This window comes from Falco rusticolus, chromosome 9 (genome assembly GCF_015220075.1).
Source record: "Falco rusticolus isolate bFalRus1 chromosome 9, bFalRus1.pri, whole genome shotgun sequence".
Lineage (NCBI taxonomy): Eukaryota > Metazoa > Chordata > Aves > Falconiformes > Falconidae > Falco > Falco rusticolus.
Window position 1 is genome coordinate 49,144,954 of NC_051195.1, and position 20,984 is coordinate 49,165,937.

At 42.3% G+C, this 20,984-nt stretch overlaps 2 protein-coding genes across 9 annotated transcripts in view; one reads left to right on the top strand and one right to left on the bottom strand.

Annotated features, from left to right (window-relative positions):
- SETX (senataxin) overlaps positions 1 to 14,258 on the top strand; it is a 32,570-nt gene extending 18,312 nt beyond the window's left edge. For 3 of the 5 annotated variants that reach the window (XM_037401321.1, XM_037401323.1, XM_037401322.1), the window contains 12 exons: positions 453 to 609; positions 1,484 to 1,585; positions 2,043 to 2,155; positions 2,872 to 2,943; positions 4,203 to 4,352; positions 4,846 to 4,953; positions 5,841 to 6,028; positions 6,432 to 6,524; positions 7,148 to 7,312; positions 7,772 to 7,867; positions 10,289 to 10,376; positions 11,405 to 14,258. In XM_037401321.1, coding sequence (XP_037257218.1) covers positions 453 to 609; positions 1,484 to 1,585; positions 2,043 to 2,155; positions 2,872 to 2,943; positions 4,203 to 4,352; positions 4,846 to 4,953; positions 5,841 to 6,028; positions 6,432 to 6,524; positions 7,148 to 7,312; positions 7,772 to 7,867; positions 10,289 to 10,376; positions 11,405 to 12,175 — 2,103 coding nt within the window. In that variant the 3' untranslated portion in view covers positions 12,176 to 14,258. Of the gene's footprint in view, positions 1 to 452; positions 610 to 1,483; positions 1,586 to 2,042; positions 2,156 to 2,871; positions 2,944 to 4,202; positions 4,353 to 4,845; positions 4,954 to 5,653; positions 6,029 to 6,431; positions 6,525 to 7,147; positions 7,313 to 7,771; positions 7,868 to 10,288; positions 10,377 to 11,404 lie in introns of those variants that run through there. The other 2 variants (XM_037401325.1, XM_037401324.1) reach the window with 2 other exon arrangements.
- Positions 14,259 to 19,653: 5,395 nt separating this feature from the next.
- The window catches only part of NTNG2 (netrin G2), a 51,696-nt gene continuing 50,365 nt past the window's right edge, over positions 19,654 to 20,984 (bottom strand). For all 4 annotated transcript variants that reach the window (XM_037401327.1, XM_037401328.1, XM_037401326.1 and 1 more), the window contains one exon: positions 19,654 to 20,827. In XM_037401327.1, the coding sequence (XP_037257224.1) occupies positions 20,604 to 20,827 (224 nt within the window). In that variant the 3' untranslated portion in view covers positions 19,654 to 20,603. The remainder of the gene's footprint in view (positions 20,828 to 20,984) is intronic.

The following is a 20,984-nucleotide window of genomic DNA, read 5'->3' on the forward strand; positions in this document are numbered from 1 at the left end:
TGGGGGTGTTATTCATTAAGCTGATTTAGTTAAATCTGTACAGGGCATAAAGGTGGAATTAATACCTTTTGGGCATCTTGGAAAACTTATTTTACAGAACTTAAAAAGTAAAATCAAGAAAACTGCACAATCAGTAGTATAAACACTTGTTACAAAAAAAAACCTTAATATTTTTATGTATTGAGGAATGTTGTTTGGTCTGTCCCATTTAATGGTTTTAATATTAGCATCCAGTAGATTAATCATGTACATCGTTGTTGAAGGGAATTTATGCGAATAGTATTAATACATTTGACTTCTTACTCAACGTAAGACATAGCTTAAGAGGGGTTCAAGTGCAGTAGTCCCCATACTCTGCATGCTGATTAAGATGAGCCTACAGTCTGACTTTTAAATCACAAATGAAAACAATTTAAAGAGCCTGTCTTGGTTTATTGTTAATTAATCTACAGAACACTAGGAACGAGAAAACAACTAAAAAAACAAATTCCAAGATCAAGCCAAACCGTTTTCTAGTTTGTGCACCATCAAATGCTGCTGTTGATGAACTCATGAAAAAGATCATCATTGCATTTAAGGAAAAATGCCAAAACAGACAGGAGCCTTTGGGTATGGATTATTTCAAAATTCTGTTTATATGTTAAATAGACAAAGCCTGAAGGAGAAACTGGAACAGTTGATTACATATAATGCTTATATGCTACTCTAAGCAGCTTTTGTCTCTTAGAGAACATGACTGGTACATCCTCATACTGTTATTAATTTTAATGTGCTTTTCTAAAAGGTGTGTTACGTTTTTCTTGAAATAAATTGCACTTTGTCTTTTTATAGGCACTGACCCCTTTACTCTTAGTGTTAGTTTCAGTTCACCGAGTACTCTTTTTAAAAATTTGAACACCAGACTATTAACTTGATTTTGAATAAAATTAGACTTTGCTGACCATGCTAAACAGACTGAAAATTTTTACATGTTAGAACCTCTGACTTTTTTTTTTTTTCTCCTCCAAGTTTTTGACTAATACGAAGTAAATGAATTCTGAGCAAGCCATCTAATCTATGATGGGGGAAAAAAAATCTGCATTGTAACTACACATTAATTTGGTGTTCACTTACCGGCTGTGTTACTGATAGTACTCAGTAATTTTCTAACTTAGGAATTCTGTAAGTTCTAGAGAAAGAAACCTGGGAATAAGAGATGGTTTTATTAATTCAAAATAACATTCTTAACTGTTAGCCACCACTAAGACATAGGCAACATCTCTTTTTTTTTTTTTTTTAAGAGTTTGGAATTATTGATTTATTTATTTTTTTTTTCTGTAGCTGGGTTTAGATCAGTACAGATAAATTGTTGCAAAACCCTGAAAAGCAATAAAGGAAAAGCCTTGTTTGATATCCATGTTTTTTAATTTTTTTTTATCTCATACCAAAGTGCAGAGATGATGGGAGCAATCTAAAAATTTTTTGGCTCTGATTTTGTAAACAGGAAATTGTGGTGATATCAAATTAGTGCGACTTGGTGCTGAAAAAGCAATCAACAATGAAGTCCGGAGATTTAGCCTGGTTAAGCAAGTTGAACATAGAATGAGTAAGTAACATGCAAATCAGACTTTTCTTCTGTTTTCTTCAAGAGCTTGATGTTTTATGCTTGGGACTCTGTCCTTTAAGAAGGAAGATTGTTTCATAAAGCATTGCTTTTCCCAGTCTTAGTGGGAGAGTGTCAGCTTAAGTATGCCTAAGTCTAAGCAAAAGCAAAGAAATGAGTGAGACTATTCTTTGTTCTGTTTAAAAAGAAGTTACAGTAAATGTGTGTTAAAGCCATAATTCTTAAGCAATGTCGCTATGCAGTGTTTGAGAGCTACACTTGGAACCAAGTCTTACTACCTTCGTTTTACAAGATAAGACCTTAGTAAAAAAAAAAAGAAATGCAACAGAAAATGAGTTTGTCCATTTGTTCTTAATAACTTAAGATGGGTGACTGAAAGCAAGTGTTACTGTAGCAGTTTTTCTATTCTACCTGTATGTTCTTCTTGGTTTTATTGTAGAACGACAGCCATTTGACTGTGATCAGGATATACAGAAGAAAAAAGCAGCTCTGGATCAAAAGCTGGACATGCTGTCTCGTCAGCGTGCCATGCACAGATGTGAGAAGAGGGAGGTAGTAAGATACTTGTATTTGTCGTTCCATTTGTATTTTCTTTTCATTAGTGAATCCAAAAAGAACTCTACCTTTAATGCCATCTCTAAGCAGTAACTGTCTCTTAACCTGCTTTTTAATCTAATGGAAATGTTGGTTAGCACTGTGAAAGGGAACAAAGAACTTTAGATCAGGATTTTTTTTTTTTTATTTATAGTAGGACTTTTGACTGGTTGATTATGCCACTTCTTGCTCTAGTGTTGAGTAGTCTTTATTTGGTTCTGTCACCAGTTAAGTTTTTAGTGTAACCATATTTATGAATCTTAATGATTTAATTTGTCTGTATACTTCAAAGCTCTGTTCTTATTTAACTGGGAATAGTAAGTTACCCTGGAATATGAGATATCAGGATGTGTGTTGCACTTGGAAGTGTTCCAGTTGTTTGTCTAAAAATTTAGCATTTGTGCTCAAACTACAGATTTCTGATGGTAAACCATTTTCCCAGTTGCAGAGAAATGTAAGACGTAGTATTGTGTGTTGCGAAGTCTAAATACGTTGACAGCTTTCCAAGAAAGTGGCCAGCTTCTTCAGACACATTTGGTACTAAAAGACAGTCTGAACAAGTCTTAAGTGTGTAGGAAATGTTTTAGGGTATGGGAAGAAAAAAGGTTTATGGGAAATATGTGGTGGTAATTATTTCTGATACGTGGTTTCTCTATCTTTCCCCCCCCATCTAGAGTCAAATATTAGATGATGAAATTGGCAGACTTTCAAAGGAGAGACAACAGCTTGCTTCTCAACTAAAGGAGGTAGGAATTTATCTTTAAGGCAGCTCTTTAATGAACCTCAGCTGATGTATTTATATACTTGATATCCTTTAATTGTGGTGGAGATTTGGTTTTGATGTGGCTGGGAGTATTTATAAAGTAGTAGGTAAATAGTAGTAAGTTATGGTGTGAAATGCAGATGTGCTCTGGCTGCATATTGAAAAAAAACCCCAACATCCACTCACCCCCCCACCCCCGAAAAAACAACAAATGGATGGGAATATTCCTTCTGACAGTTAAGGGTGAATTTTAAACAAAATAGGGAAGTGTTCTGGAGACAGATATGAAATTATGGTTGATGGTGGAAGAATTTTTATTTTTCCAACGAAACGTGGCTGAAAGGAGTTAACTCACTTTCATTTAACAGAAAATCAATGAGGGTTGAAGATACATACTAACCTTTCAGTGTTATTTAATAGAGCACACGCAACAAGAAAGGAGTTATCAATCAGCCAAAGTGCTGACTGAATCAGTTGTGAAGCAGCACTGGCTGAACATTGCATTAAAAGCTGTATAAACCCATATGCTCAGAAAATGGCCTTGTAGAGAGAAATTGGGAAAAACATTCCATAAACCACATTCATCTGGCAACTCTGACATTTGCACAGTGTATGGTTGGATTCAGTGATCTTAAAGGTCTTTTTCCAACTAAACGATTCTGAGATTCTATATTTGGCAAAGAAAGTGATAGAAACAGGCATGTCCTCATGTTCTAGGATGTATCTATCACCACTGCCATGTCCCTTAGTCTTGCTGGAACTGAGATACTGTGAAATGTTTCTAAGTAAAGTAACAGCTGGAGGAATTTTTTTTTTATGAGGTGATAGATCTGAAAGTGGAAATAGGCACTAACAGCAAAACCAGTAATTAAGGCTAAGTAGCATGAATCATGAGATGAATGAAAGTTCACCTTTAATGAATATATGCTGACCCTTAATGGTCATGGAGGCATGTGTGATGGCAAAGTAAACATTGCTCACAGTGTGTCTGGATAGCACGGCTGTAGAGATAAAGGAGTACTTCCATTTTGCCACCTCAGTGGTGGCGGTCTGTAAAGTGAAAGTAACATTTCAGCTAAGTCAACTTGTGACTTTCATTTGTAATAATGGAGATAGTTTGATTGGGATGATGCATTAGGCATGATCTGTTTGGCAGTTTGAATTATCCAGGCAATTAGAAATTGCTCTAAGGTGGTTTAAGAAAGCTAAAAGAGGAGACATGGTGTCCTGTTGTACTTGAAGGTTCGGGGGCACTCTCAGAAAGTACAGGCAGATATCATCTTGGAGGCCGACATCATCTGCTGCACGCTTAGCACAAGTGGAGGAAATCTGCTGGAATCTGCATTTTCACGGCTAGGAGTGGATCCTTTCAGCTGTGTCATTGTGGATGAGGTCAGTAAAATATGTAGAACTACGAAATGTTCCACCTCTAAGGTCTGCCTTGCTCTGCTTTAGGCTACTTGTGATTATTTGGCTACTGGTGTAATATATTGTGGGTCGACTGCCCCATCCCCACCTTTTAACTGATAACCAGCCTGTCGTGCAACGTAGAGCCATGAGAAGTAAGAGTAACTTTTAATTGCTTCTTCTTCGGAGTTGTTTGGTGCTTTAATGGCAGGTGGCTTTTACTTAAAAATCATGGTGGAAGTGTGGCTCTTGTAGAGATTTCCAGATGGTTGGGTTCTATATGCATCTGTTTGGGGAGCTGTGCTTATTTACCTGTAGGTTTTTTATTAAGGGAAAAAGCTGCCACCTTCACCCACCCACCCCCGAAGACTTAAAAAGCATTTGAGTTATTCTGGTTTGCTTAAAGGAAGTTTAATATACTTTCCTCCACTCCTTTGTTTACAACTTCTGCTTTTTGTCCTGTTTGCATATACAAAAGGCAGGGCAGTCCTGTGAGGTTGAAACACTGATTCCGCTGATCCATCGCTGTAATAAACTTGTCCTTGTTGGAGATCCCAGACAGCTCCCTCCTACTGTAAAATCAGTAGTAAGTGTTTGTTATTTTTTTTAATGCTATATAGTGAATGTAGTATAAGAGCAGTATTTGTAGAAAATACGTAAAGGGAAAAAAAAAGACACTTTGAATGTCAATTCAGGATGTTTATCAGATAATAACTTTTGCCCTGCAAGTTTAGTCTCTGTTATGTGAAGACCGTATCAATACTGCCTTCAAATGCACGTGTAAAGCTGATGCAGTTGTGTGAGTGCAACCTTTATAAACTTCCCTGGTGTAGCATGGAACTGATTTCATGCACCATTAAGGATTAGCTATGGCAGTACGGACTTCAGTGCAACTCAGCACTTGGTTTGTTACGGGCGTTGAGTTGCGGCAGGCTCTGTTATTACATGAGCTTGTCACCATCACATTCCTTAAGGAATGGAGAATGAAGGCTACCTGTTTGTATGTGGACTTCCTTGCCCTACAGATGTGTTCTAAGGATGAGCATATAGCAGTGCTTTCTTTATCCAACAGTAAAGAGAACTGTTTTAAACATCTGATAAAGAAATGAGGAAAACCAGACTGACATCTCTAGAAGTGTAAATTTTCTGGAGGCTGTGTACTTGTTTAATGAAATCCCCCCTGGAAGATCTTGCTGTTCATTATTGTTGATGTTTTTAAAATCTTACGATGTTGTGACTCACAAAGGAAAGTTGTCTTGCTAATGACTACACTGACAAAAATTCAGATTTATGCAGGTGATCTTTACTGGAAGAGTAACACAAATAGAAGATTGAAGTGCAAGTAGTTGTCATTTTGCGAGTGATTTAGAAGTTTAAAAGAAAACACCAAACAGTTTTAAGTCCAAAAAGCAAATTCCTGTTGTTAGTTTGGGACCTAATTCCCCAGAAGTCATCACATTTTCCCGCTGGCAGAAAGCTCAGGACTATGGCTACGATCAGTCCTTGATGGCACGCCTGCAGAGACACTTCGAGGAGCAAGTGCGGAAGAATGTTTTGCAAAGCCTGCCAGTTGTGCAGCTGACTGTGCAGTACAGGATGCACCCTGACATCTGCCTCTTCCCATCCAATTATGTTTATGGCAGGGCTCTCAAGACTGACAAGTGAGTAGTTCTCTCGTCTCCTTTCTGAGCAGCTTAGTTGCTGGACGGGGTTAAACCATGACGGTATTTCAAAGAAACCTTTTCGTATCAGGATATCCTTTTGAGTCTAAAAGTTTTGAGATTGTGGGGTGGGGGAAGATGCTTAATGGGAGAAAACTTGCATTCCATTTCTTGTTAGTGCAGGCTGCGATACATAAATTACCTAGATCACTTAAAATTAAACATACTTACTGCTTAGAGTTCATTTTCAGGCCTCAGTATATGCAGGTAGCAGTGAAAATTAAGGACTGTGGGGAAAAAAAGCTGAAAGTTGCTTGTGTTTAATAACCATGGTGTAAATAAATTAAGTATCGGTTCCTAGAATTTCTGTGTGGTTACCTAGTGATAAAAATGTTGTTTACAGAGCAACAGAAGAGAACAGATGTTCTCCAGACTGGCCATTCCAGCCCTACCTTATTTTTGATGTAGGATGTGGTCGTGAGGAGCGAGATAATGAGTAAGTCCTGCATTCTACTCAGCCAAACTTCAGATTTGCTGAGAATTAGTTACCTGCAGAAGAGTTGTCTTCTTGATTGTTCACAATATGCATTTAGTAGCCTGAAGTGCATTTTCAACTTCATTTGATTGAATTTTACAAGAAAGCAGGTGTTAAATATTTGGGTTTGGTTGGTGTTTTTTTGGTTTTGGTTTTTTTTAAAAAATCTGAAACTGGTTTTCATCCTGGTTTGGCTATCTGTCAGATGCCAGTGAATGCCTACAATCTTCCTAACTAAAGTTTCCATGTTCCCTGATATTTTTTTGTTTTAATCAGTGAATTTCCTTCCGCAGCTGCATGCTGAGGGTATGCCAGAAGGTGGCAGGCTCAGTCCTTCACTTTGCCTGTTCGGTGAGGAAAGGAAGGCTATGTAGTCCTAAGGGAATGTCAGGTGCAGCCTTTTCCTGCTGAAACCCCTCCTCAGGGCCTGCTTGCAAAGTTCTTTGAGCCTCTGTGTGAAGGGGGCTGCAAAAGTTCAAGACGGGGGCTTTGACTTGCAGTCCCCCTACAAAATGGGCTGAAGCATTGAATCTGAAAGAGCTGTCAGATGTATTTCTGTAATGTTTCCATTCTGTCTTGTTCAGCTCTTTTAGTAACCCTCAGGAAGTGAAGCTGGTGTTGGAATTAATAAGAACAATTAAAGAAAAAAGGAAGGATCTGGGACTTCGTCGCATTGGAATAATTACCCCTTACAGTGCACAGAAAAAGAGAATTCAAGAACAAATGGACAGAGTGTTTAAGAGTGGCAGGTAAAGAAACTGTGAGTTTCAAAGGTGACTTGGCTTTTGCGTGTTAGTCCTTTGTTTAGCCTTTAAAAATAATGGCTTAAAATAATGACTTTTTTTCTGTGCTACTGAAATCTGTATTTAGTCATGCCTTTAAAGGGGGCATGCAAGCCTTTTGCTTAAACCAGGCATGGCCTCTTTGTACCCTTTCTTAGCTATTACTTGTATGTGTGCTTTAATTATATTGCTGTTCTGAATAAAGCTGATTTAAAAGAAAACCTAAAACTCCAAGCTTACATGGACCTGAATAGCTTTTCAATAATGATGAGAAGTAAATTTAGCTTTAGGTTCATACACTGAAGCAGAAATTTACCCGGGGTTGTTTTGACAGATGGTTAGTAAGGGTAGACTATTTGCATCAGTGTATTGCTTAAAAATTCAACTAGCATAATTTAACAGCTTGTTAATTCTTTCTTCCAACAGCCCAGAAGTGGACACAGTTGATGCGTTCCAGGGGCGAGAGAAAGACTGCATCATAGTGACATGTGTCCGGGCAAACAACGCTAAAGGGTCCATTGGGTATGTGTCTCCTCAGTGATTTGCAGGTCCCATTTCCAATGACCCTCTAGATACGGTCATTGTATTTTTAATAAGACCAGTAAAAAAGTTGTAGGGAACAAAGCACTACGGCCAGCAGATTAAATAAAGGGTATCTTAATGCATGAATTCCTGTTACTGGTTTGAGATCTCTGAACAAAAGGGACTTGGAAATGCCAAGTATTTTGTCCTGCGTTGCATGCTGATGAATTTGCGTGGCTGCCTTAGCCTGTCGCTGTTTCAGTTTGGCAGGATTGGTCTTGGGAACTTGGCTCTTTACATTAGTACTGCAGCAGTTATTTTTGTTGTAGCTTTTGATATATATTGTAACTTTCTGAATGCTGCTCTCTGAAAATGAAATTATTTTCTGTGACTGTTGCTATCCTATTAGTATAGCATTCTGTCGGTAAAAGTATTGTTGAGTAGTTGTATGTGTCATTAGGAATGTGATGCGGAAGAGCTGGATCTTTTGATCTGTAGATGAATGTGCTTGTCTTTTGAGGTAGGAGGAGATTTGCAGGAAGTCTTGAATCAGGATTCCATATTAGATAGTTTTGCATGGATTTTTCCTGTCTGAAACAGAAGGACCCTAGATACTGGGTGTGCTGTTTGCCCCCAGACTGCTACAGCAGTTGTTTTGTTTCTGTAATTTGTAGATCATTTTAGTTTAAAAATGTTAGTGGAAATATGCCGCCTTTATAGTTCATTGGCTTTTGAGTTAAACTACGGGAAGTCTGTTTGCATAAACAAAAATTTTTGCGTCTGTGTTCCAGGTTTCACTAAGCTACTTATCTTTCTCTGATATTAATTTTCTAATTGCTAGATAAGGGGCTTTTAATTGCGCTGATCTGTGATACTTTAGGAAGAGAAAGAATCCAAATCCTATAGTAAACAACAATGATGCTTTTTGGAGATTTCTTAATCTGGTTGATTGAGTTTGGAAACTGAAGGCAGCTAGAACCTGCCAGTTCATTTGCCTGACGGGGGACTTAACCTCTATCTGTTCCTTCGGAAAAAAGATTTTCCGGCTTACCATGTAGAAGGTTTATGTTTTAAAGCTTTGGCAGTGCAGTACCTTAGAAACTGTACATACTGATGACTTGGATTCAGGGTCAGGTGGCATTGGCAAGGTGTGATGGGAAAGTTTGCGTCACCCTTACCTATGATCTTGTAGCTGAGCAAAATATTTCGATCTCCAAGGTTGCCTGCCCAGTGTTAAATTTACTCTGAAAGTAACTTGTAAAGGGAGGAGAAAACTCTGCAGAATTTTCTTTTTCCTTTCATGAGAAAATAATCTTGTCTTTCAGTTTTAAAAGCTGTTAAAAGTATTTAGTAGTCTTTCAAGATTTCCCGTGCCCCCTCCTCTGAGACCTAGAGAACTAATACTTGTGCTACTGGATCTACTCCCCTGGGCTGCTTCCTGCCCCCTCTCCCTTTTTTTCCTGCACTGCTCAAATTTTCTAGAGTGGCTCTGGGGCTTTTCCAGTCTTTACTGCAGGGGTTGTGAATTTGCTGAAGAGCAAGTCTCTGTGCCGTGACCACAGTATCAGGCATTGGTGCTGTACCTGCTCAAACTAAGTGGTACCAGGACTTGAGTTAGTATTGCAGACCTTGTTAGTACAGAATAATCTATGCATTTTGGGAGTTTTTTCATCGGAGAAGAAATAGTTGATACTAGTTTTACAAACCTTTTTTTTTTTTTTTTTTTTTTTTGAGTTTTGGTAAATAAACCCTAACAGAAATCAACCTTTAAGTATGCACTAAGCATTTGTTTGTTTAGGTTTCAGTACCTTCGTTTGTGATCCCACAAAAATGGACTAAACAGTTCTTGTAGTGCAAATAGACTACTTTTCTTCTGCAAGAATATACTTTTCACTTTTGAAGCATGACAAAGCAAAAGTCTTCCTTCATGTGCTGCCAGTGCAGGTCACCTTTAAAATAAAATATTCATGACCAGTGTTCAGTATTTCAGTAGAAAAATTTCCCATTAATCATGCCAAATATTACTAATCTATTTCAGTTCCAAGTCAAAAAGAAGCTTAAAGTCTTGATAGGTGAAGTGAGGTTGATGTTCTCTGTACTTTGAGGAACATTTAAGGAAGCAGTGGTTGGTATTAAGAGGGGATTTGCTCTAAGAAAGGAAACATCAACTGCAAGAGCTGGAAAGGACTGGAATTCCCTGCAAGGAATCAGCGTGCTGAAAAAAGAAAACAATTCATGCAAAGGCCTTTGTGTGAGGCAGGGCTGCTGCAGTGGGATCTGGGAACGGGTCATGAACTACTGCCGCCTTTGTAACTGCTGTTATCTTCATTTCACTGAAATGGAATCCCATCTCTCTTTCTCATAACATTTTAACCTTGTGGAAGTAGTAGTTTAGGAGCTTAGTTTTGTCTTGTCACCTAGGTTTCTGGCAAGTCTTCAGCGTCTGAACGTTACAATTACCAGAGCCAGATTCAGCCTCTTCATCATTGGAAGACTGAAAACACTCATGGTAGGTACAGTGTTAATCAAATTATTTTTTGTGATCCACCCTTTTAGGTCAGGTCAAGGTTGGGGAAGTAAAATCCATCCTTAGACTGCTCCAGTCTATGAAGGGGGACCTATTTCTAGTGTGGTGTTAAATTAGTACAATCCAGGCCTCTGAGGGGTTCTCTTGGAATGCTTTGACTGTAACTGGCATAAAGGCTTTAAAGACGATAGTAGTTTTTCCTTGCTTCCAAGAAGGAAAGTTAGAAATTACTCTCACAATATTTTTAGTAACTATATTGTAACACACTCCCTTTACGATTCAGTGTGGGGGTTGTGAAAATCTCTCTACTGGTAAGACAGGACGATGGCAGAGATACTTTCCTGCTTGATCCTTACTGTTCCCCCAGCTCTAGCTATTGCAGTTCTCACTGGATACTTCAGCAAGGAAAGTGATTTTAAAAAACCAAACCGCACCAAAGCATTCCCCTTATCTTCAGATATTTTTTGACACTACCTTGTGCAGTCGTGTGGTTGCTGAGGATACTCTTTGCTTGTACCCTTTGAGGCAGGTGTTTCTGAAACAGGACTACATGTCTGGGGGAGTGTAAAGGCCCACTGGAGGTGTAGGGAGTGTTCTTGCAGTACTTAATATCTTGCAGTATTTGATTTTTATTGTTTTTCCAAGGGTAGGGGGGTGAGCTACACCACTAGAGGGCATGAAAGCCATGTTCCCTTTTCCCTCTCTGAGAGAATTCTTCTGGCCTTCATAAATACAGAAATTGTCACTTTAAGTAGTAGTTCGCTGGTGGTTGAAAGTATCTTCCCTGTCTTAGAGCAGCCAGAATGCCTGTTGCTGTTTTGAAAGTGAAACATAAGGTTCTTCCATTCCAGAAGGAACATATAACGGTGCTTTCCATGGCAGTTGTGTCAGGTACCTCGGTTAAAAGGGTTGTGCATCCTCTGACACCTCTGTCCATTTCTGTTGATTTCTTTCTGATAACTTTTTTCTTTTTGGGGTGTGTGTGGGGGGGTTTTTTTCTTTTTCTCAAGGAAAATAAAGACTGGAATGAGTTGATTCGGGATGCTCAGAAAAGAGGTGCCATTATCAAGACATCAGAAAAAAGCTACAGGAAGGATGCTGTTAAGATTTTGAAGCTCAAGCCAACGGTGCAGCCCCCAGCCAAAGCAGGGACAAAGTCTCCTCTGTTGCAGGGTTGCTCTTCTAGTAGCAAGAGGGGCGAGCCTGCAAATCCAGCGGAGGCTGGCAGCCGATGGGAAGCTGCCGCTGGCCACGCGGTGCCGCGGGGAAGCAGAGGGCCCCAGCAGCCCCAGGGGGCTCAGGCTGCAGACCCCAGGAGAGGCAGTGCCTCTGCACCTGTGGAGCCGCTTCCTGCTGAGCAAGAGAAACCGCGGGACCCGAGGCTGGCGAGTATGATGAGTAGAACTGAAACAAGAGGGACTGAGCAGGCCCCAAAAGCTAGCAGTTGGTCAGCCCAGAGCCATCCAGGATCAACGTCGCAGCAAGGCCTCGAAGTGTCCTCAGCTGCCAGGGATCAGCTTCCCAGAACAGAAACTTTTAACAAGCCCCAGCAAACAATGGGACAATGTGACATGCCTTCCGTGTCCTCTTACGCAGCTTGGCACGACGGTGACTGGAGAGCTCCTGTATCGAAAAGCGGTTCAAAAGCCCACGGTGAAGGAGGTCAAATTAATAGCAGTAAGTGGAGCAAAGACTGTCATGGTTTAACGAAGAGAGCATCAGAGGAGTCACCAGAGAATGCAGAATCAAACGGTGTCAAGCGAAGAAAGACCTCTCACTGACTTGAGTATTGGCTTATTACTGAAAATCTATTCCTAGATTTCTGTCTAGCAAGGACTGTATTTTAAATTATTTAGTACACCTGGAACTCCCCTATATTGATACCCCTACTATCAGTAGATCCATCTTTTTCCCATCTTGTCCCTAACTGTGAAGGGGACTTCATACCTGATAGCTGATAGCTTTGAGCTTTTGAAAGAAAAGTTGGGTAGCTGCATTGCTTGGAAGAGCAGTGGATTTTGTCATCTAGGAAGTTAAGGTTGCAAATGTTTAATGATGTATATTTGTACAGTATAGAGAATTATTTTAAGACTTAATTTGGCAAATATGTGGATTCTTGTTTTCTTGTGCAAATGCTGATTTCTTAGGAATGTAATTTTTTACAAAGAACCCGAGCAAAGCAAAAAAAAAAACCCCCATGACCAACCCTAAACAAAAACCCCACAAAAACAACCCCAGAAACAGCTAGAATACTTTTTGCCATTGCACTATAAGTCTAATTTATTTGATAGCAAAGAATGAATGTTGAAGATGTGGTAGCAGTGATCTTCCTCATGCTCCACTAGTGCCTCAGGAAGGCAGATGTACATTGGTTGAATGGAGAGAATTCTACTTATTTTGTGTATTTTATTGCCTGTTTTTATAGGAACAGAAGAGCTTTCATTTATACAAATGTGCCTTGAGTTTTGTTCTTGCTGCTGCTTCATCACTTGGAATCCTTTTCTTGTTGCAGCGGCAACACAAACTGCCGATTAGAGCCTGCGAGTTCCGTTTGGTCCCCGTGAGTCCATGTGACAGATAATTGACAGCACTGTGGAATTTTGGTCAAAGATCTAGTTAACACCTACTAGTAATGGCATTTGAGTTTCGCTGTATAGAGCTTTTTGGAGATGTACAGACATAAAAAAGGCAAGCAGCTTGTTCTAGGTGGTATTAACTGGATTCTTTCCACTGTGTTGATGAAAAATACAGAACCAATAAAATGGGGTGGGAGGTAAAACCAAACTTTTTAAGAAAGCCGTCCTCTCATCATAACGTTTCACAACAAAGGTGGAATTATTTCCACTAAGAATGCCGTTGGGTCACTGTGAAGTGGTTCAAACTGTAAATACCAGTAAAACTTAACATTGTTAGTGCATCCAGGCCCAAAACAAACATGCTTTACTGGCAACAACTGCATTGTAGGTGTGTTGGGAGGCTTTTAGTAGCTGTCTGTGACTGTCCAGCTCACTGTGCTGTGTCGTGCAGAGCGTTTGAAGATAATGGGGGAGAATCTTTGAGATGCCTGTGAAGTGAGATGGGCATGTGTGCATTGTTTAGCTTCAGTTACTCGTTATGTTGCAGTCTTAATCACTTCAGTGAACCCTGACCTCCTCTTGTCAGCAGTGCACGCTTTTCTAAAACTGCTGTGATTTTTCTTTGATGTTGTGTACCTTATGTGAGAAGGAAGGCTGCTTGAATGGATTTGACTCAGGGGTTGGACATGTCGGTCACTCCTACATCACAGAATCCATGACCTGTGTGTTACCTCCTTTTATGTTAACAGGACTATGTAAAAATACGGTCATCTTTCAAACCTCTTGGCTCTTCTTGGCAGGGCTGTGCTGACCGGCATGCTGTTTCTACTTAGCACGTTAAAAAGGCTGCTACTCTGAACGGCTGTAGGATCCTATAGCTGTGGAAGCCATTTAGACTTGTCTTTATGTAAATAAAGTAAAGCTGGCAAGAGTGTGAATAAGTAAATGCTTTTCTGGCTATTAAACACAATTTTGTCAAAAGAACATTTCTCTGAAACATTTAGTTTTCTTTTTCCTTAACGTGCATTTTGGAACGTGCTCTTCTGAAAGTTACGCTTACCCCATGCTGGAGGGAATTTTGGTTTAACGTTTAATTTTTACTGTATTTTGTACACAGCACGTAGGTAACGTACTCTATAATGCCTCTGTTTTTCCATAAATCATCCTTGAGGTGTGGTCAGTGGCTCAGACTGTTTATCTTACTTAATACTAGATTTACCTGACTGAAGTTATCAGTCTTTCAGCAGTAGCTTATTACCAATTCAAATAAAATCTGCATTGAGGAACAAACAGATTAAGTACCGTTTTCATAACTTCTTTGCTGTTTCCATTGTGTGTTATAAAATACTGAGTAGTGATGGACGGTCGGTGTCAGTAAGCCGTGAGTGTAGCCTTGCTTTATTCATTCGGCATCATCTCAGAACTGGTGACAGCTGGAGGAGGTTGTTTAGTGATTGTTCTGTTCTGCGGAGTGTGAAAGAAAAATCAGTAAAGAAATATACTCAACACAATTTTATGTAAAACGGTTTAATTGGAGGTTGTGCCAAAAAACTCTGGAAGAAGCAGTATTCAGGTTTTTCTACAGAGGCTTGCATGCATCTTCCAAGCTTGGCAGCTTAATTCTCTGTGCGAAATGAGTTCCCTCTGTGGTACTATTAGTCTTTGATATCAGTAAGGAGGGAAAGTGGCTGGTAAGTATTGGACTATATTTTGTTCAGAGTTTGGTTTTGTTTTTTAATACTTTGCGTACAAAATAGGCTTTCCAGTGATGGTAGAATAATACAATTCTGGTTATTCTTTTTTCCTTTAAGGTTTATTGTAATTGTTTTCCGTGTCATTACTCCCAATTATGACGACATGAGAACAAACCAGATATGCATAATGATGACACGCAAACAGCTACTTGCCTATTAAGTTTTTCTTCTTGCCTGTTTCATTGTACATGTGCTATGCTGTGAAGTGCTGGCTTACCTTAACGGTGGCTTTTACCAGTTTTACCTACGGACGTCTGTGGACTTGCCAGGAGAAAACCAGCAGTTTGTGGGAGTGTTGGCCCACTCCGGGAAGTGTAGGAGGGTGGGTGCTTGCTCCTTGAGGGGGTGGTGGTAGTGGCTGGGCCTGAGGAATGCTGAGAGCTAGTGATGCCTCTGGGTGGTCAGTGGTGGTCTGTGCTGTGCTGCTGGGGGGAGGTGACAAAACCATCAGCCTCTCCTCCCAGTCTTTCATCTACACTCAAGTTTTCAGTGCTGGTGGGGCAATGAGTTTTTACAGTGCTGTCTCCTGGACCAGCTGAGTGCAGTAGCTACTGAGCAGCTGGGTCTGATGGATGGAGGCGCAGGAGCTGGGAGACTGAGCTGTGCAAGGTGTGCAGACTGGCGAGGGAAGCACTTCGCCTTCTTCCTCATGCTAGTCTGTAAAATGGAAGCATTTTACAGCTCTGAACATACATACAGCTCTGTTGTACTGATGCTGGAAACACCGAGCAGCGTGTGCTTCCAGAGCAGGAAAGAACTTGTAGTGACCATATGTATTGATTGAGTGTAAACATTCCCTGTCCCAGGTGACATCTGAAAAATAGTGTGAAACCCCAGGAATTCTGGAGTTGAGACTTAGGGGTTTTTTTGCACTTGCTGAAGTGTGGTGAGATGCTGGGGTTTACTTCTGTGTATAGAGGGCAGAGCCCAGAGCAGCCAACAGCTGGAGCTGGGTGGGCTCTTCATTCACAGCTCGGTGACTGTAGCAATACCAAAGATAAGCAGAACCACGATCCTAAAAATGCAAAATGTTCTCTCTCTTCTGCATGAATAAATAAATGATGGGTGCAATGACTGCTGTATCGTGAATGGAATTTATAATGTTAATGATATAATACAGTCTTTTGCCACACCAGGTCTGTTCCCAAGGCGTGGTAAAGGTCTTGTTGTCTTTTGAAGGTGGTTGGAAAGGAGCCGGTAGTGCAAAGGAGTTAGTGCAAATAAATGTAAGCTAAGCAGCCTTGTACACTACGTATCGCTGACACGAGACCCTCTCGCCATATGTACCTGCTGAAGGCGTCGACTGATTTGCCACCAACTCCCCGGCAAATAGTGATAGAAATGAAAATGAAAGGTATTTCCTTTCCACATTATACATGGTATTGTGCAAACATAACCTTGGTTTATAGACTGATGGGCTGCACTGGTGTGGCTTCCAGTTTTGTCACAGATTTCACTGTTGCATCAAGCAGCAGCTCCCATTGCTACACAGAAATCCCATCAGCTTCCCCTCTTTTTACTTTAATCCCTGAAATAGCCCAGAAGCGGGGTCGGTAAGGAGCTTTTGGAGCCCAGTATTGTTGCTGGCCAGGAAAGAAGGTAGTTACATGGTAGGTTGAGGCTTTCCTCATGCATTTCACCCTGCAGTGAAACTTGTTGTGGCAACTAGAGTATCAAAATGACAAAGGTGCCTTTAGGATAGTCTGAAGCTTTTCTCTGCATCTCGGATCGGTGTGTGATTTTTGAGCCAGTTTTTGCATGATGGTGGCCAAGCTCTCCAACTCCCTGCCAGAAGGGCTGAGGAGATGGTGATACAAAACTCTTCAAAACCCAGCTCTGCTCTTATTTCTGAGCAGGAATGCTGAGCTCCTCCTTTATACTTTGTTTTATTTACATTTGAAAGCCAGTTATAGACCAGAATTGGTCGGTGAGACCATTAATTTTATTACCACTGAAGTGTTGGTTCTCTCACTACTCCAGCCTCCGCAATGCTCCTGACGAATCACTCTTGTAGATGAGGTGTCTGCGTCCTCATCTTTAAAGAAATAACATACCTGGTAAGTGCCAATGGATTTTCCACCCCCTGCCCTCATCTCCAGCTCCTAGGGACGGGAGGCTTAACATTTTATCTGGCGACAGAGCAAATGCACATAAAGCCATGCTGCTGCCGAGTCCTGCGGCCGGGGCTGTGGGCTCAGCCTGCCGTGCTCCATCACAGGCTGATTTTTGGGGCTTTTGGTTACTTAGATTTGTCCGTACTCTAAATAGTTAAAAGAGAGCAGAGTTTGAGGTAAACAAGAAAAATCAGGAGCTCTACTTGTGCTCTTCGAAGAGGTTACTTTTTTTGCAGGTAGAAGTGTAATTTGAAAACTTTGGAAAGAATGAACCCCCGGCTGCGTGCAGGTGACAGGATACATGTGAAAACCTCTTGAAAGCGCGCACGTGGCTGTTCTCGGAAAGAGAAGCCCCTTTTGGTTAACCTCTCCACAAGTAAAGTATCAAGCTCGTTTGACAACTTCTCCCATTTGGAAGCATTACCGGGTGTATAAACGTTTCTGTCTTAAAGATGATGAACCTTTGGATCTGCGGGTACTTGCTGTGATGGTTTCTCTCTGTATTATTTCAGCAATGCCCTGTTCTTTCTGGGTAGACGCCTGACAACAGACATCTGCAGTTAATGGATCTTCAGTGCTGAAGCTTTAAATTATTTTCTTAAATGCAGAGTTTAAACTTTCGTGTGAAGGTGTTTTTTCTGGCTTGCAGTGGTTTGTTACGTGATGGCAAAGTCTGTAGCACCACCGGGCAGGTAAAACCCGTCCTGATCTTCGCCGGGCAGGGCTGGCGCCGTGGCTGAGCCCGGTGGGCTGGGCTGCCCCGAGGGAGGTCCGAACCCCCCCTTGGCTCTGCTCTCGCTCACAGCCTAAAGGCCACTTGGTTTCTTCTGCGAGATGAAGCATGTGTGTGTCCGTTGTAGTTAGTATTTCACGGAGGGCTTTGCTTCTGCATGCCTAGGAGGAACCTAGGGATGGTGTGTGTGGTGGGGAGGGGGGTCTTGTGGTCTTGTTCCCCAGCATTTTTCAGGTGTCCTTTGGCATAGCTGCAGGAGGGTCAGCACCACAGCTTTCTGCTTCTGGTTGGAGTTACAGAACTATTCGTTCACCTTTGGTTGAGGTTCAGGATTGACCATTATTGGTGTTCTGGGGTCACAGAGAGGCAGTACCATCTCTGGAGCTAGGAATCCAATGATGTTTTATCTTAAAAACAGGCAAACAAAACCCCCAAACCAACCAACTGACACCTAATCAGCCAAGAGAAAATCCCCCAAACCTAAAAAAGTCTGTCGTGGTGGTCTAGCGCTTTCGGCAGCCTTCGTTCCTGCGCTGTTCTGAGCTTTGTTGTACCCTTCTGAGGTTATTTTCTATGGGAATTCGGTGCTGTTGCTTGGCATGGTCCTGCTGGCGTTGCAATAAAAGTGCGCGTTTGCAGGGAATCTGATTGCTGGGTGCAGAGTTTGGGATACAGCTTTATGAAGTAGTAAATTTTCTGTCACTTTATCTGATATTCTGGAGAAAAACACTAGTGCAGGGAGAGTGTTGATTCACCTTCTGGAAGTGCCATTAGAGATCTTGATCTTGTTACAGTCATTCCTATGCTATTACTTATAAGAACAGTAACGTATGAGGATTTAAAATCTATTGCAGTCAGAAAGTACAAAGAAAAAGCGAGTGTCAATACCAACAGACAGCAACGGCCTGCATTAAAGAAAGGGAGGCAATGCCTGTGCCAGCTCACTCAAAGATCAAATCTCAGCAGGGTGAGTTTAACCCCCATTTATTTTACGGTGGATTAACTAAGCCCTGTGACCTGCCTCTGTGATGTTAAATGCTGCTGGAAATGTGCACCAGGTTTGTGTTGCTGTTTGATGTGACAATATCTGTCCTTTGCCTTTGCTCCTCTTTTCTTCTCCTTTTTCAAAGTACAAGTTTGGTGCCCCCCTCTCCGTGGAGGTGGTGGCACTGGTGGCACTCTGCGGTGTTGATACGGCAGGCTCTTGCACTCTTGAAGCGTGGGCTGCTCCCAGCACCGGCCCCCTGAGCAGGGTGGGCTGGAGGGACAGGACCATGGAGACAGTGTTGAAACAGAACAGATGGTGATAGAGAAGCTGTTGGAGCAGAGCTCCACTCTGGCAAGGACACCAGACCTAGAAATGCCAGTGGAGGCTCGAGCCTGGATTGCGTGGGGCTGCATTGCTGAACTGGTGGCCAGGGGCTGCTCACCTGTCAAGTGAACTAGCCCAGAACTGAAAGAGCTGGAGGTGGAGGCGTCTCCCATCTTCTAGTGCTCCAGTCAGCTCCTGGCTTGGTAAATCTTTGGATGTGACAAAAATAAAGCTCGCTCTTGTTTGTGATGTTCCCATTGTCCTGATTGAGTTACATCACTTCTTGTCTCTGGCTTCTCCTGCCTTTGTTTCTGTGCTTGACTGCAAATGCTTCCTCAGATAGGGGCATGTTTATGAGCCTTGAGTGAGTTGACCTAGTCCTGATGAGCTTTGTACTGAAGTTCCAGGCTGTGGTTGCTTGATATTACTCAAAATACGCTGCTTTTTCTGCAAAGGTGCGTCATGGCACCAGCTCAGGCGTGCTGCAATGGGGCTGGACCGCTGAGGTCCCCCTGGAGAAGCATCCCTGCACTACCCAGCCTCCTCCTGTTGCAGGCTCATTTGGAAACGGTCTTTCCACACAAGGCCAGTGCTTAATCTATCACTGTAGGCTTTGTTCATTGTCTACCGTTAGCAGTCTAACCTAGGTTCAGCAAAGTAATTAGGAGGCATAATTAACAGCTCTCAGTCATGAGGCAACCTCTCCCTCCCTCCCCTCTCCCTCGCCATGTGGTGCACCTTGGTAGTGACTCAGAAAACACAAGAGGACATTATGAATCAAAAAATAAGTCTTTACCTGTAATTAACTGTGCACACAAAAAGGAAAACGTGGTAATCAAGCAGCCATTAATAGTTGCTTTACTGGAGGAGGATACACTGGAATCAAATGCTCATGGCAAAACGTCCCTTTAAGTTGTGGGTTTTTTATAACATTTAATCCAAACAAAAATAAGTCTCTACCAAAAAAAAAAGTATTTGAACCGTACACTATACGGACAGGTGTGGATAAGACACTGCGCTGCTCATGTACCGTATGCCTAATGGCCCCTGCCTTCTTCATAAGTGCAAGAAAACAAAACCCAGCAATGAAAATACAAAAAAAATCGATGCAGCAACTAGAGTTGTAGGCAACAGTATGTGCGTGGCCAGGCCAATGGTGGGACATGGGACTGTGCGGCAAGGATGGACCAGAGTCCCCCCTTCCCTCCCCCCTCCCCTGCCTGTTGTGTTACGGGGCTCTGGAGGTGGCATGACAGGACACTAAGAAGAGGGAAAATAAAAAGAACACCCCAGCCTATACCAAAGTAAATAAAGTAATAATAAAAAAAATATCCCTTGGATCGCGGCACTATTTTGCCAGGGCCCCGGTGGCCCCGGCCCCAGGTCACCCTGTGCAGAGCAGGGAAGGAGAGTCGCTGTGGGGGGAAGGATGGGGCCGTGTCCCCATGGGCTGCGGGACCAGGACCCTGGCGCAGGATGGTGCAGTCCCCATGCCGCCGCTCAGCGCCGTGGCCATCCCCGCTGCTGTGGGATGGGTTTGTGGGCAGGAGTCAGCACCCAATTTTCTGCATACCTCTCTGCTTGGAAAGGGGACCGAAAGACGTTGTGCAAGTCCTAGCGTGAAGGCAGGCGGAGGAGACAGCGGGGAGAGCCACCCGTTACCTTTAGTCTCCCCAGGTCCCTCGGGTAGCGCCTGGGCTGGGCTCCCTCGTCTGCGGCTTCAGGGGTCCACCCAGCCGCGCAGCTGGAGGGTGAGCACCCCGAGGAGGATGGTGCCAAGGCTGCTGCGCACGCCGGAGGCACTGTCGCAGTCCTTTTTGTCGGCTTCACACCTGGATTGCTGGCACAGGACCCCCTTGAAGCCCACGGGGCAGATGCAGCGCTGGTTCTGGTAGCAGGTGCCGCCGTTCTGGCAGAGCAGGAGCTCATCGTCGCAGACATTGGCTGCAAGGCGGGACGGAGGGAAGGATGTGGGTGTTAATCTGGGGTACGTTAAACCCCTTGACTGCAGCAGAAACTAGGAGCTTTTGGCTTTCTTCTCTAGTTCCTAGGGGTTAAATTATCTAGCGGTTGCAGTGCTAGAGTAGTCCCACGGTTGAAG